At 44.2% G+C, this 16,284-nt stretch overlaps 1 protein-coding gene across 6 annotated transcripts in view; it reads right to left on the bottom strand.

The window, feature by feature from the left end:
- The window catches only part of tpd52 (tumor protein D52), a 94,768-nt gene that overhangs the window by 49,046 nt on the left and 29,438 nt on the right, over window positions 1-16,284 (bottom strand). For 3 of the 6 annotated variants that reach the window (XM_042346905.1, XM_042346907.1, XM_042346903.1), the window contains 2 exons: window positions 12,805-12,853; window positions 10,643-11,854 (listed from right to left, as the gene is read on the bottom strand). In XM_042346905.1, the coding sequence (XP_042202839.1) occupies window positions 11,732-11,854; window positions 12,805-12,853 (172 nt within the window). In that variant the 3' untranslated portion in view covers window positions 10,643-11,731. Of the gene's footprint in view, window positions 1-7,371; window positions 11,855-12,804; window positions 12,854-13,991; window positions 14,034-14,252; window positions 14,280-16,284 lie in introns of those variants that run through there. The other 3 variants (XM_042346904.1, XM_042346902.1, XM_042346906.1) reach the window with 2 other exon arrangements.

Raw genomic sequence — 16,284 nt, 5'->3', positions numbered from 1 at the left:
CAATTTGCATACATCAATGTCCCACAAACAGCCATGTAATGAATGACCAATGTTACTTGAGGAATTCGGGCTAGAAAACTCAATAGAAATTTTCTTCTCTTATATTAAAAATGTATGTAAAAGAACCTTTAAACCATACTCTCAATCCTTAGAAAACTACAGTACAATATGCTTCTAGGCTAGGAACTCGCCACATGAAAAATCATAGTTTTAATATCATAGAAATGATTTCAACCTATATATTTACATTATTGATGCAACTTACTTATGTTCTACAACAACAACTTGTACCTATATAGCGCCCTCCACGCAGGGAGGCATCTCAGAGCGCCAAACAGCCTGACTATGAGCTGGGGGGAGGTGGCCGTAAGCACGGTCGAAGAGGAACGTTTTCAGGCGGGACTTGAAAGAGGGGGCAAGGCAGAGGGATTGAGGGAGAGTGTTCAAGAGTTTTGAGGCCGAGTGGCTGAAAGCGTGACCTCCGATGGTGGGGCAGAGGGACTAGCACTCTTTTTTACATCGACCATCTGTTTCTATTTGCATTAATTTTTCCAGATTTCCAAGAAATGTCCATAGAGTGGAGTGCACAGAGATACAGCACTCGTTCCCCCTGCTCTTTAAAAGAAGCTCTGAGCTTCTGGGATGGCCAGGATTTCCCAGAGAACTCAATATGAGTACAAAACATTATGTAAACACTATTAGGCATCATGTATACACCACAAGAGTGAAGTCACCAGAACCCCTAACCATGTCACAATCTTTTAACTCCCTCCTGGTCCATAATGGGGGTTGTGATGCTTTCCATTCAACACCTATTTAACCCTGCAAACCAAAGCCCTAACAGGCAGGGTGGTCTGAGTTGGACAAGTTGCAAGAAGCTCGACAGTGGTTGCAGTGATAAGCTGCATGGTTTTAGCTGTTAAACGCCCATATCAACTTGTCTGCTCCTTCCGTTCAGCAGTTTGTGACCTGCTCCACACCCCCGCCCGCCATGCCCCACTTTTGGCGGTCGGGCCTTTAGCCTTTCTGCCCCTACCCTTTGGAACTCCATCCCACATTCCCTTCGCCTCGTTCCCTCTCTTGCCTCCTTCAAGGCGCATCTCAAAACCCTCCTCTTCAACCGCGCCTTTGGCCATCCTCCTACCCTCCACCCTCCCGATTAGGAACCTCATGTCCAAATCCCTGACTGTCCTGCGTCTTGGGACGTCCCCCCGACATGAAAGGCGTTATACAAATGTAATTTTGTATTGGATTGTAATAGCACCTCAATACACGATCTGAGATACTTAGTGATTGATAACTTACATCTACAAGGTAGACATAGCAGGGTGTATCCCTCTCGGGCAGTGGTAGTCAACCGGTGACCCAAGGGGCTGTCACGAAGCAGTTCCCCTCGCCCCTCCCCCCCTGATGATTTGCAGGAGTCTAGCTAGATAAATTCATGATCGATTAGTAGTATGTTTTCAGTTTTTTGTTGATTGAATACTTCTCGATTTATGGCATAAGTCAAGAAACAAAACAAAGTTTATTTTGTTGGCTGATCACAAAGGTTGGTCATCACTGCTCTTTGGAGAGGGTGTGTGCTTTCCAAAACAAAAGCAATGTAGATTCTCTGTTTTTTTAAACTTAAGTATGGTGATTGATTTCTGCATGTGTCAAGTTACCCGGTGAATTAAAAAGAACTACCATTAAAACTGTTCACGCAACCACCTCCATTCAGTAATGAAATCCCCGAAAAATCCCCAATTTATAAACACTCGAAAATTGATAAAAATAAACCATGAAAAATTAAATGAATAAATCTTGGACAAAAAACAACAAGCTCAACTTATAAACAAGTTCAACTTCTCCAAATGTTTTTTTAAAAATAGGATGGCCATCATATGACAAAGCCATGACTATCGTCTCACAAAGAGCAGAATTCAAACTGATGCACACACCCAATTAAGTATCTTCGGATCAGAGTTGAATTAATGTTTCTGGTACAGTTAAGGATTAGAAAATATATTTTTCAATAAAGGAAGCAAAGAAGGAAATGCATAAGTATTTTCAAGTAGCTTCTTCAATACTGGACAGAATTAAAGAACTAAAACATTTTAGCAATTTTATAATATCAATTGAAAATTACACTTTATAATGGAGTTGAATCCTCATCGATATAAATTTGAAATCTGCCTCACCTAATTCTCTCATATCTGATTATAATAATTAATTAGAATGGAAAATAACAGTAAATTCAACAACTGGAATAAATGTTATAGCACATTTATTTTTATTGCTAAAATTACACTTTCCAATTACATTTGTCCAGCTAGGCCTGTCTTACCCGTTAAGAATTATAGTTGCAGAGTTCAGTACACGACTGTATCTCCAGTTTGTTTTGGATCACTGCAGTCTTTCCTGGCTTTTCCAGACATGTCTCTTTGGAGCCACCCCAATTTCAGGGAGATCCTGTTCTGCCTTCTCCCCCACCCCCTGTATAGCTGTTGACATGGTACTTATTTTATCAACCTCGAAAGGGTGAAGGGCTGAGTTAACACAGAACCTTCCAGTCACTAGTCTGGTGCTTAATCAACTGAGGATTATACCTTCTACAATTTAATGAGTACTTTAATAAACTTTGAACAAGGAAGCACAGTTATTTATCTTAATTTCTATGTTTTACAAACTCTGCAGGTTACTAAAGCATTAAAAACCTTCACTTCCAGAACTGTTCCATAAATGGGACAATATAGGAAATTGAATTACATGCCTAACTGACAGTCAGACATGGTATGAACATATTCCTAAATATCCAAGCATTAACATTGCTCACTTTACCACAACAGTCTTAAGATTCATAGGCATGAATGTAAATCTCACTGATCTAAAAATATTATTGTACATTAGGTTATCCATCTGTATGAAATCACTCAAAATTAAAGATGTTTGGGGGATAATTCAATTGGTCAGACAAATTCCTTCACTCATCTACTTCACATACAATTACAATTTACATTCATACATTTCTCAAGGACATCCCAAAGCACTTTACACAGCTAGCTGACCACCCATGTTGGGGAGAGCGGTGGGGGCGGGGTAAAAGAGCTGAAAGTGGACGGGGGGAGGAAAACAATAACCAAAAGCTTGATCAAACAGGTAAGTCAAGGCAGAGGTAGGATGGGGCGAAGCTGTAGAGGCGTTTCAATGCATGGAGGATCCTGAATGCTGCGAAGCTTTGATTTTGCAATCAACCTTAGGAGGCTCGAGACACACAAATTGATAGCACTCTCCCCAATTCCTAGTGGGGTGGATTTACTGAAAAAGAAAAGGTGCTAACATAAAACCAGGTATTCATTTGTTACAAGATGAGTTTAGGGTGGAGAATGTCGGTTTTATTGTAATGGTTCTGAAATGGTAATGAAGTCTGAACACAGTCGCTATTGTGCTACAACACATTCATATTAGAAAATATCCATTCAGATTAACTGAATATAATCCAAATACCCTAATATTAACAGCTGTAACGTAACATTACCCAAAGTCTCAATCTATAAATGTAACGTGAAATTTGGGAGGGTCTCCATGAGTTCAATTTCTGTTTGGCAATACATGTTGCTATGTCATCTGAGGAATCTGTGTGGGCCTAGAACTTCAAGGCTATGGGGTGGGGTATTGTTCAATGTCCAGTAATTCTGCTGGACATGTGCTTGTCTGAAAACCACATGAAAATTGACTAAGTAGCTTCTCAATCCCGTTCTTGGACAGCATCAATACTTATACATTTAGATATAAAAAGGAAATTGGATAACCATTTGAAGAGGAAAAGAAGGGAAACCGCAGGAAATTGAGGTTAAACTACCGGATTAGCTCCAGTGAATGGAACAGCTAGCACTATCTTAGGCCCGATGCTGTAATCAATGTGTGCCATTGGCTTCAAAATATAAAATCAAAAAGGGTGGGGGGCTGTGTGAGAGAAAATCAAATAACTGCTTCATCTTACATTCAAAATGGGGCTGTTTAGTGTAAATGTTCAGCAAAACACGGGAATACTTTAATGAGAGAACACAGCCAGCCTGCTCCATGTAATGCTAAACATTTAATTCAAAATACTGTATTTAAATTCACAATGGAAATTGAACAAGATTATGTAGTGTAGCGCTTGAGGCACCCCCTGTTGTTTAGACAATAATAGCTCTTCATTGCAAATCTCAGCCCAATTTACAACTTTCCCTCCCATCCTTGGTCAAGTACACCACCATGCGGATTATGTTTAAACAGCAAGACAACAAAATCAGGATTGTCAGGACCAGCTCTGTCTCCTCAGCTCTGCCATGATCATGAGGGGAACCAGCTGCATCTCCGTTATCTTAACCTACGCCGGTGCTTTGGATCAACCTGGAAATAATCTGGAAAATGCATTAAACTAGACTTTGGAGTCTAATTTGTGATATTCACAAAATTAATTTGATTTAAAAAGTTGCAAGTCCTGGTTTGTAAATATTAACTATTTTGTTCATGAGCTTAACAGTTTTAATCATTTTCAGAATTTCTAATTAGCTATTTTTGAATCTTGTAATTCACAAACAGGATGTCAACAAAAACTATATATATATAGTGCTCCTCACTCAGGGTAACGTCCAGCACTTAAAAGTGGCAGAGCCTGATGCCGAGCCGTGGAAGGGGAAGAGACGACTGTAAGCAGGTCAAAGAGGAAATACCAGGTGTGATCTGAAAATAGGGAGGAAGAGGCAAGGCGGTGGGATTGAGGGAGAGAGTTTCAAAGTTTCCGGAGCATAGTGGCTGAATGCAGAGCCATCAATGGTGGAGTGAAGCGGACAAGGGATGAGCAGAAGACCAAAGACAGCTGAGCGGAGGTGGCAGAGTAGGGAGTAAGAAGGTTGGTGAGGTAGGGGGGGGCCAGGGCATGAAGAGATTTGTAGACGAGTGTGAGGATCTTGAAGTCGTTCTGTTCTACGATAGGGAGCCAGTGGAGGTTGCCAAGTACCAGTGTGATGTATTCAAACAATTACAATGCCGGTACCAGCATTTTTCGACACTGAAAAAAGCCAGCATTGATTAAAAAAAACAGGAAATTTCAGCTCACTGTATTAGTTAGTTGGGGTTTTAGTGAATCTCACTGTATAATCTTTGGTTACACTACATTTTCCTGGGATCAGTTGCGTTAAGATTGGCTCCAGGTCTATGCAGGTTCCAAATGCAATGAGGTCCTAGACTTCTTTGTGTCAAACTTTGAAAATATATCAGCTTGGCTGCATCCTCCTCCCCTACGCTCCCCTCGGCAACCCCAGATCATCTAACCACCTGCTTCTTCCACCGTGGCCCCTACCACTCCTCCCTCCCTATAATCCTTTTCCCCGATTACTCCCACCTCCCTCTCAACTACCAACTCCCATATGAAATGCGGCAGCCAATTGTGCTCAGCAGTGTCCCACAAACAGTCGTGGATTGAATATGACCAATTTATTATTGTTTTGTTTTTTGGAGGGATTATTATTGATGCCTGAAGACCTTCCTCTTGGACTGGTCACCTCCCCCCGGCTCGGCATCATGCTCCACCACTGCCAAGCACGCTGGGTTGTTACTCTATGTGAGGGGCGCTATATAAATGCAAGTTGAGTTCTGTAGCTCAGTGGTTAGAGCACTCACTTTACAAGCGAGACACCTGGGTTCAATTCCAGACAGGGCGAAACCTTGGGTAAGTTTCCTTACTCCACACAGAGCCTAATAATAATCCCTCCAAAACAAAAAACAATAATAAATTGGTCATTTTCAATCCACGACTGTTTGTGGGACATTGCTGTGCGCAATTGGCTGCCGCGTTCGCCCACAAATATACAGTCAATTCACTTTACAGTCTGTTCTGTGAAGCGCTTAAAGACGTCGAGAAAAGCGCTATATCAAATGCAAGAATTATTATTATTATTAAGTTGCTGTTGGTTAAACTAAATGGAGCCACCCTGGAACTAGCTTCTCCTCCTAACCTACATCACTACTGACCAAATAACTAAGGAGATTTTCACAATCCAGGTGATTATTACAGGGAAGTTCAGTTTAGAAACACTGTACACAGTATTGTTTCAATAAAAAACCTACCTTTTTTCCCTTTAATACATACATGACAAAAACATTGTCTCCTTTTTGCAAAGATTTTACAATTGTAAGCGATGGAGCTATCAATGGACAGGTTGGGGAGGGGACGGGCATGTGAATGCTCTGGCTGTGGGGGGGGGGTGCGAATGCTCTGGCTGGGGGGGGTGGGGGGGTGTGTGTGAATGCTCTGGCTGGGGGGGGGGTGAATGCTCTGGCTGGGGGTGGGTGGGGGGGGAATGCTCTGGCTGGGGGGGGGGTGAATGGCTGGGGGGGGTGAATGCTCTGGCTGTGGGGGGGGGAATGCTCTGGCTGTGGGGGGGGGGTGAATGCTCTGGCTGTGGGGGGGGGGTGAATGCTCTGGCTGTGGGGGGTGAATGCTCTGGCTGTGGGGGGGGGAATGCTCTGGCTGTGGGGGGGGGGAATGGCGGGGGGGGGGTGAATGCTCTGGCTGTGGGGGGGGGGTGAATGCTCTGGCTGTGTGGGGGGGGTTGAATGCTCTGGCTGTGTGGGGGGGGGTGAATGCTCTGGCTGTGTGGGGGGGGTGAATGCTCTGGCTGTGGGGGGGTGAATGCTCTGGCTGGGGGGGGGGGGGTGAATGGCTGGGGGGGGGGGTGAATGCTCTGGCTGTGGGGGGGGGGGGTGAATGCTCTGGCTGTGGGGGGGGGGGTGAATGCTCTGGCTGTGTGGGGGGGGGGTGAATGCTCTGGCTGTGTGGGGGGGGGGGGTGAATGCTCTGGCTGTGGGGGGGTGAATGCTCTGGCTGTGGGGGGGGGGGTGAAATGCTCTGGCTGTGGGGGGGGTGAATGCTCTGGCTGTGGGGGGGGGGGTGAATGCTCTGGCTTGTGGGGGGGGGGGGGGTGAATGCTCTGGCTGTGGGGGGGGGTGAATGCTCTGGCTGTGGGGGGGGGGTGAATGCTCTGGCTGTGGGGGGGGGAGTGAATGCTCTGGCTGTGGGGGGGGGTGGGGGGGTGAATGCTCTGGCTGTGTGGGGGGGTGAATGCTCTGGCTGTGTGGGGGGGGGGGGGGGTGAATGCTCTGGCTGTGTGGGGGGGGTGGGGGGGGGGGGTGAATGCTCTGGCTGTGTGGGGGGGGGGGGAATGCTCTGGCTGTGGGGGGGGTGAATGCTCTGGCTGTGGGGGGGGGTGAATGCTCTGGCTGTGGGGGGGGGGGTGAATGCTCTGGCTGTGGGGGGGGGTGAATGCTCTGGCTGTGGGGGGGGGGGGGGGGGGGGAATGCTCTGGCTGTGGGGGGGGGGGGGGGTGACCGAGTTCCTCTCACCTCGCTGCCGGCCGCCGGCCCCTCTCCCTGTCTCTGCAGGTCCGAGTGCAGTTCGAAGGCCACAGCGAAGCCGCTGCGCTGGTCCCGGTCCTGGTCCCGGTCCTGGCTCTCCCCGCCCCGGTCACCGCTCTGCACACCGGCCGCCCGCAGCGCGAGTCCCTGACTCCGGCCCAGGCCCAGGCCCGGCCTCCTCCACAGCGCCGCCCGGCCCCAGTGCCTCCACGCCGCCGCCATGACGCCCAGACGCCGGCCCGGGAGCTGCCAACCCCCGGGAGAGCGCCCCCCACAGGCCGGAGTCACCATAGCAACCACTGGCCGGAGTCACCATAGCAACAGCGCCGCCACCACCAGCCGCTTTCACCGCGGCCGCAGCGCCCCCCGCAGGCGGCAGTCAGCATAGCAATATCCTGCTCAGCCACAGCCAGAGGCTGGTCACTGGGTTCTCAGAACAAGTTGGGGAGCCATGTCCAGTCTGCCTACCCCTGTGGCCCTTCAGGTATCAGCTCTCCACTGGATCCTTACCCTCCGTTCCACCGTTGGTGGCCACGTTATTAGCCACTGCTCCCCGAAACTCTGGAACTCTATGCCTCTGCCGTGCTCCCCCCCACCCTCCTTAGGTCACACCTGAAGACCTTCCTCTTCGTCCGTGTCTAGTCACCATCCCCCGGCTCTGCGTTCGTCCTCTGCCACTGTCAAGCGCTCTGGGACCCAATCCTGAGCCAGCGGCGATGCAAATTGATGTTGTTGATTCGCTCGCGCAACCTCTAGTTGAAAAAAAATATCCGAAGAAATAGTCATTGCCATCCAACAAATGTCACTTGTTCAATGTGTGCCTCTCCCTCACTTGTGATCCTCTCTCCTGGACACAATTCAGAAATATTGACCGAGACTCTCCTAATTGGCTCCCGTCAGCACCTCCTCACCTCAGGCATCACCATCCAGGATTGCACACTCTACCTTGCTAAGCCAGTCCACAACCTTGGGGTCTTTTTGACCCTCAACTATCTTTTCTACCCCACATCTGCACCATGATCTGCTCTGCCTTGCCCCACCTCCGGAACGTCACCCGGCTCCGCCACTGTCTCACACCACAAGCCACCAAAACTCTCATACAAGCATTCATTATATCGAGGCTTGACAATGCAAACTCATTGCTTGTCGGCCTCCCCAACTCCTCCCTCCACAGGCTGCAGATCATCCAGAACTCTGCAGCCCGTGTCCTCTCCCACACTGGGCTTCACGATCCTATCACCCCCATCCTTGCCCAACTCCACTGGTTTCCCATCACACAGTTCAAGATTCCGGTCCTCACCTTCAAAGCCCTCCATGGCCTTGCTCCCCCTTGTCTCTGCAACCTCTTAATCACGTACCATCCTGCCCACTCCATCACTCAGCAGGCTCTGGCCTGCTTCACATCCTCCACCTCGTCCGGCAGATGGGTTACGCACCTCAAGGCATGACTACGGTCAAAAAGGTCTTGAGTAACGCCTTGAAGGAGGCAAGGGAGGGAGCAAGGTAAATTGTTTGTGGCATGGAGTTCCAAAGAGTGAGGGCAGAGATGCTGAAAGCCCGGCCGCCGATGGCAGGGTGGGTTGGACGGGAGACATGGAGTAGGCCAGAGCCCACTGAGCAAAGGGAGCAGACAGGTTGATGGGAGGTCAGCAGGTCAGAGATGTAGGAGGGGGCAAGGCTGTGAAGGGCCTTGAAAGTGAGGACAAGGATTTTCAATTCTATGCTCTGAGGATGGGGTTTCAACCCCATATCCGTACCATGACCCCCTCTGCCTTCCCCCACCGCCGCAACATTGCTTGACTCCGCCACTGCTTCACCCCTCAGGCCGCTGAAGCTCTCATACACGCATCCGTCACCTCAAGGCTTGACTATGGAAACTCCCTTTGTTGGCTCCCCAACTCTTCCCTCCATAAACTGCAGATCATCCAGAACTCTGCACCTCATGTCCTCTCCCGTTTCAGGCTCCGTAAGCCAACAATCTTGCGGGTGGGGAGGGGGGTCATGGTACGGATATGGGGTTGAAAAGACAGTTGAGTCGAACAAGACTCCCAGGTTCCTCACTGACTTGATGAGGTGGAGTGTGTAACCATGGATGCTGATGCTGCCAGTGCCTGAGGTGCAGAGGCACTGGCGCAAGGAGAGATTGGGTGAGGCGTGGGAGGGTGGATGGAGGAGCCGGTTGGTGGTGGAAAATAGGAGCTGGGGCTTGTTCTTCACCTCCAAGATGATCATGGAGTAGAAGGATAATTTGGCAGTGGCGAGGGTGGAGTGGTACGTTTTGATGCGCTCCAGCCAGATCTACTGGTGGACTGTTAGGTCAGACTTGAGCCAGGTGCGTTCGGCGGCCCACACCTGACCCTTGAGGGAGTGAGGTTCATGAGGAGGCAGTTCGGGAGGTGAGACGGGCAAGAGCATCAAAAGTGGAGGAGAGGGAGTTGTGGAGGAAAGTGAGGATATATCAGTGCGGGAGGGGTAATAATAATAATCCTTGCATTTGATATAGCACTTTTCACTTCGGGAGGACGTCCCAAAGTGCTTCACAGAACACACAGTATATTTGTGGGCAAACGCGGCAGCCAATTGCGCACAGCAATGTCCCACAAACAGTCGTAGATTGAAAATGACCAATTTATTATTGTTTTTGTTTTGGAGGGATTATTATTAGGCTCTGTGTGGAGTAAGGAAACTTGCCCAAGGTTTCGCCCTCTGCCTGGAATTGAACTCAGGTCTCTCGCTTACAAAGCGAGTGCTCTAACCACTGAGCTACAGGACTCCTACAGGGTAGGCGTTCAGATGACTCCAGGACAGCAGAGAGATTTTAGTACTGTATTGTATTTATTACATTTCACTAGAAAATACAAATAAGTTTACACATCTTTTCATGATAGATTTGACACCACTGCCACCAGCAGAAGCAATTGGGATGTTTATTAATATAATTAAGATTTTTGGAAGTCAGGGTGTTAAGTGACAAGAGCTATTTGGGAAGTGAGATACTGTATAGGGAAAAAGATAGAGAAATAGTGGTTAGATGAAAATAGAACTGGTTCAATGGCCTTGTCCTGTTTCTAGTGTAGAAAAGTTTTGGGTCATGTGGAATAAAGAGCTAATTATAAATAGATCTGTCAATTTATAATCAACCATTAAATTTAAGTTCATCTTCTCTTCCTCCCTGATCCCTAAGCATAGAGGGTATAACTTGTTTCAGTAAAAGATTTGTTTCTGCAATTATCTGAACAAAACCTTGAGAATCATTTTCAAATATCAATTTTATTATCAGCAATGTTTATTAAAAGTTACTTCAACAGAACAAACCAAGTAACACAAGTTCTGTGATTGTACAGTGTTTCATCTGGTTTACTCAAGTAAACAAAGCACATTTTTACCAGGTTAACATTGAACTTATGAACCTCAGAAATATATTCCAACTATCCATTAATGACATTTTTAGTCAATTCCATCTGTTCACTTGGTCTTTAGTCAGACCCAAAACTCTGAACCCCAACTGCTACAAACTATGAACATGTAACAAAGAGAAGCAAAAAGTGTGTATTTAGCCACTTCCCATTGATGGAAACTGAAGACTAATCCCAAACAAAATCTTAAGAGCCCTTATACAAGGAAACACTCAACCCCATCTCTTAAAAGTACATGAAGGGATTTTTTACAGCAACAGAACCAATCAAAAAAATCTAAAGACAACATCAGATGGTGTTTTACTACAATACTATACTCTACCAGTCATATTTAAAGTGAAAAAGGTCTTAACAGCAGATTTCCACAAACTTACTACTTGAGTGCTTTCAACACAGAGTAATTCTTAAAATAAACTTAAATAAAACAGTAGTCACTGACTTTTAAGCTGACCCATGACTTGGCCCATTGGTTACCAGATGCACACTGTGCAATATTAGAATCGACACTGTAAAGCCAATAATGACAGAATCAATCACATTAAAGAAGGATGTGAAAATTAATTCATCCCAACCGCATATTAAGGGTGTTAATCAAGTTTGGAGTTTTCTTTGGCATAATAAATAGGCTGTGGCTGTCAAATAGTTATTAAAAACCTTGTGCTCTTTTTGGAAGGCTGTTCTCACCAAAAATATTCCATGTAAAATAAAAAAATTGCAGAGGGGAGCAAGGAGTTAAATGGGAACTCGGTGAACCAAATAACCCAACCACAACTTGCGAGCCAATAAATGCAAGATATACAGTATTACAGGAATGTGACATACTATTTGCACAACTGACGGGGAGGGTGAAGAGCCATTATTTGCAACGATTACAATGTGCTTGATTTTAGTTGTAACATACCCAACAATAACCAAATATAAGAAACAGCATTTTAATCAGCCTCTTGATCTGAAGCCTTCTCTTCTGTGATGGTCTCTGTGGCACTTGCACATGCTGCAGAGTTTAGAACTTCACCAAAATCACCTCCTCCGTCCTTGTTAGTAGAGGTCTTAAACTGCAAAGAAAATTGAAAAGGGAAGAAAATGGAAGGGGGAAGAGAAAGTGAGCAGAATTGTGATGAGTGCAATAAAATGTATTGCTGCAGTACAATGTGAAAGAGTTAAATAGAATCATGTAAATCCCATTACTGTAATGTTATAACAAACCCATCAAAATTAGGACGCAAATTGCATTAGATTCCACAAGACTTATATTAAATCATTATACTGTCAATGGGCATTTTGTTCAATAACCTAAAAAAAACTCAGCTGAAGTTCAACAAACCTCATGGCACTTTTTCATGTTGAAAATGCTTACCCCTGGAAACAGTGAAGGGAAAGGCAACACAAACTGAACAATTCTACGCTTTAGAGGTTACCTAGGAGATGTGTTAAGAAAACCAGGCCTATTGTCGTCAACAACAACTTGCATTTATATAGCACCCTTCATGCCGGGCAGTGTCTCGGAGCGCTTAACAGTGGTGGAGCCCAATGCCGAGCCAGTGGGAAGGTGACCGTAGGCACAGTCGAAGAGGAAGGTCTTCAAGCGCAACCTGAAAATGGTGAGAGTGGGGGCAAGGTGAAGCGATAAGGAAGACAGTTCCTCAGTTTCGGGGCATATTGGCTGAAAACACGGCCACCGATTGTGGGGCGGAGGGTCCGTGCGACAAGAAAATAGAAACACTAGATGACTGGGGTGGGGGGGAGAGGAGATATATTTCACATTTCAAAATAACGAGGTGAAGTAATAACTGTGTTAAGTGAATTGATAATTCCCTTCCCATAACATGAATATGAAGCTGTAATAGAGAAAAGTTAGACTTGTGAAATGAGCAGACAAATTAGAGATTAAAACTTAGCATTTCTAAAAGAGATTTTGTTTCCAGTTTACAGTAGAAGTTTTCCTCACCCACCACCAAGTATAGACAGATATATACAGTGTAATTTAAAATAAACAGACTCTTACCTTTAGGTTTTCAACTCTCTCTTCAAATGATTTGAAAGCAGGAGAATTTCTAAACAGAAAAAAAACAAGTTAAATGTCTACAGAATACATAAAACTGGGGGCACATTTTTCCACTCCACCCAGTTAACAAAAAATAAATAAGTCACTAACGTGCAATTTCATGAAGCACTAAAAGGGTTAAGATAAAAATGGTTTTGTTGCTGAATCTGTTACCAACAGTGCTGGTAATCAAATCCACTATAGGTGAGGCAAACGAGACAGGATCATATTCAACACAAGAATACATCAGCATTTTGTCATGCATTGCTTAAAACAAAAACAAACCAAATACAACACTCATTGCACTGTACAATTTAGATAGTTATGAAACAGAAAACTATGAATAAACATGCCACTGAAAATGCACTTAAGTAAATTACTTCCATTCAAACAGAAAATTGATCCATTTGATTATTGGTTATGTTATTTAACAGATTTTCTTGCAATTTAGGGCAGTTGCTTTCTTGGGATCCATACTGTATTCTATCTTAACATGGTTGCCTGAATAATTTCTCAGCACCTTTACAATTCTCAGTACCAAAATTCCAATAGTAGTTGAAGCAGAGTGATGGTCACAGTCAAGTGTCCCAATGTTCAGGGGTGGGGGGGAACCAAGGAATTTAAAATACAGGTCAAGACTGCTAGCAGGAGGTAGAAAAAAAGATCTTCGATTTAACAATTCAGTTGATATCAGCAACAGATTTCATGGAGCAATGCAGGCATGAGCATGCATCCCACTACACTATTCCAATGAAGCACCTCATCATATTGAAAATTAGTCAAGGTAAATATGGGAACTATTTGCACCAGCAAGATCCCACAACCAGCCATAAGGTTAATTGCCTCTGAAGAGACAGAGGGGAGAAAATCCCTTCTCTTTTCCAAGGGTGCCATGGATCCTTAAATTCCATCTGAATAAGCAAGAGGTTATACATTTGTAAAGAAAGCATTTGGTAATTTCCCTGAAATTGTTGTAGCTACCTTAAACAAATTTTAAATTCATGAATACCAGATGACTGAGTGGTCATTCTAATTTACTCATTATTCAATTCACAAAACGATACTATAGGGAGTTTGGCAGCAACAAACAAGAACATTCGCAATGAAGAAAGCAATAATAACCAGTTTAATGTATTGTAATACATTACCTCATAACAGGCATACTAATTGAATGACGTATCGAATGAATGCTAATCCGCCAGCATTAAGGAAATAGCAGAAGTTAGTTTAAAAAATACAATCTTTATTTATTAGAGACAGACAAGCAGGAAGAAGTAGCATGTACTTGGCAATGCAATTAAATGGCTAAACATGTCAAACTTCCTTTTTAAAAAGAGTTTTTAAAGTGACATTTCTATTTACAGTTAGATTAATTGAATGTTACTTCAAAGTTTCAAAGCTGATCTTACCTAAAAGAATGTGAAAAAGCATGTAATCTGCAGCAAGCCATTGTGAGCATAAAGAAAAGCAAACATTTTATTTTAAAGCAAATAATCTAAAGCTTCAGCGTTTGCAGAAAAGTGATGTATATGCCCAAACCGCTCAGATATTCAGAAATAGTCAACTATTTTATCACAAGAGTTACTACATATTACTAGCAGATACATTACTAGCAGTTTTATTTAATAATAAGACAATTGACATATGCAATTTTTTTTTAAAAAATCAGAACTGTTTTTGTTAACAAAACAAATTAGTTTAATGAAACATAATACAGAGGAAAAAACTGTAAAAAAAATATTTTGACCCAAGTTTAAAATCCTGGTATGCAATTCTCTGCCTAACTATTTATTGCACAAAAAAACGGATTCAACTTGTCTAAATGTTAGGGTGATTCCCTTTGGGTTAAGAAAACAAGAATGGGACTTCTGCCATCTGTAAACTAAACATTCAATTTTATATTTTCCACTTTTATATTTCCAAAGCAATTTAGTAATGACCTGGGAAAATAGAAAAGTGCAGCCGCAATTTCCTCACGGAATCCACTATAAAAGAACGCCCTCCGCTAAAAAAACACACTAAAAAAATTATGTTTCTGGCACCCGGGTCTCTTGCACTGCTGCCAGCTGTTTACCCAATGCTACTGTGGGCGGAGCAGCTCCGGACATGCATGCGCTTGTTTGTGAGTGTCTCCATACGAGTGTGTCTCTCCTCTAGATGCGTTTGTAAGTCTCTACGCGAGTGTGTCTCTGCTCTGTGTGTACGTTTGTGCACGTGTGTGCACTTGCGTCTCTGAAGGTGTGCGTCTCTCTCTGTGTCTGCGCGTGTGTGTCTCGCTGTGGGTCTCTGGGTCTGTGTGTGGTGCTGGGCCCTGAGTGGCAGGAGGTGGTGAGCTTGTGTAGCCCTGCAATCAGGACACTGGTCCCAAGTGTCTGTTTTTTGGCAGATCTCCAGGCCCTTCAGACCTCCCAAATGGGCCACCCAGTTTTTGCTAAAGAATAATTGTTTTTTGGCCATAATCTAATTTGTGTTATTTCCTCATATTTAGTTCTGATCAATAACAAACAAATATGGATTGGCAGTAAAATGTACGTCAATCAATCAACTCCCTGCAATTTTCCTACAAAATTTGTCAAATGCCCTGTAATGTTTGGCAAATATTTTCACAATTTTCTATTGGCCCAGGAACATATGCTCAATTGTATTCTCTTGGTAGAATCACACTTATTTTCTTGTGACCCATGTAAAGAAGCAGAATCTGGTGGATTTAGATGCCAATTCTGACATTTACATGCATCAGCTGGGGAGGAAAAAAAAGTCTAAGAAAGTAAGGCAAACTGCCATTTCCCTTAGCCGCTTTACAATTTGAACATTTTCCCTGCAGGCTCTATATTCACATTACTGAACATAAATACTCACTTTAGATGCATAATTACAGTATATACTGAGTTAATGTCTTAAATCATGACATGCATGCCTGAAGAACCAAATTTCAAGAAAAACTTTTTATTAGAAAACAAATTCACAGTTGGGGTTTGGACCAGAACATTAATTTACCAGAAAATATTCAAAATGCGTAAACACACTAATGTTGCTTCTGTTGCATACAGAAGGACAAAACACTAGCGCAGACAATGCTGAAATAACAGACTTCCAGGTCAGCAGGTTGCTGCCAATACCTGCTCATGTGCACACGGTGACCTAATGGCCCAGATGTCAGTCATTTCGGTTTCCTCCACACCAACGTATTTTGTCTTTCTGCATGTATGTGGAAGAGCTGCACCCCTTATAAGGCTGGTTGGGCGTTTATGCCTCCCCTGCCACTCCCCACAACAGGCTCGATTTTTAACCTTGTCTTTTGCAGTTATTTGAATTAATTGGGAGTCAATACTGCAAAACATTAGCAATTGAGGCCAACTTGATCATCCCTATAAAATTTTAACTCTAAGAATAATCAAATTAAGTCAGTTACCACTGTACAATAATAATCCTTTTATTTGA

Source organism: Callorhinchus milii, unplaced genomic scaffold, assembly GCF_018977255.1.
Source record: "Callorhinchus milii isolate IMCB2004 unplaced genomic scaffold, IMCB_Cmil_1.0 Scaffold2, whole genome shotgun sequence".
NCBI lineage: Eukaryota > Metazoa > Chordata > Chondrichthyes > Chimaeriformes > Callorhinchidae > Callorhinchus > Callorhinchus milii.
The sequence above is the reverse complement of the archived record's forward strand: the minus strand, read 5'-3'. Positions and strand labels throughout refer to the sequence as shown.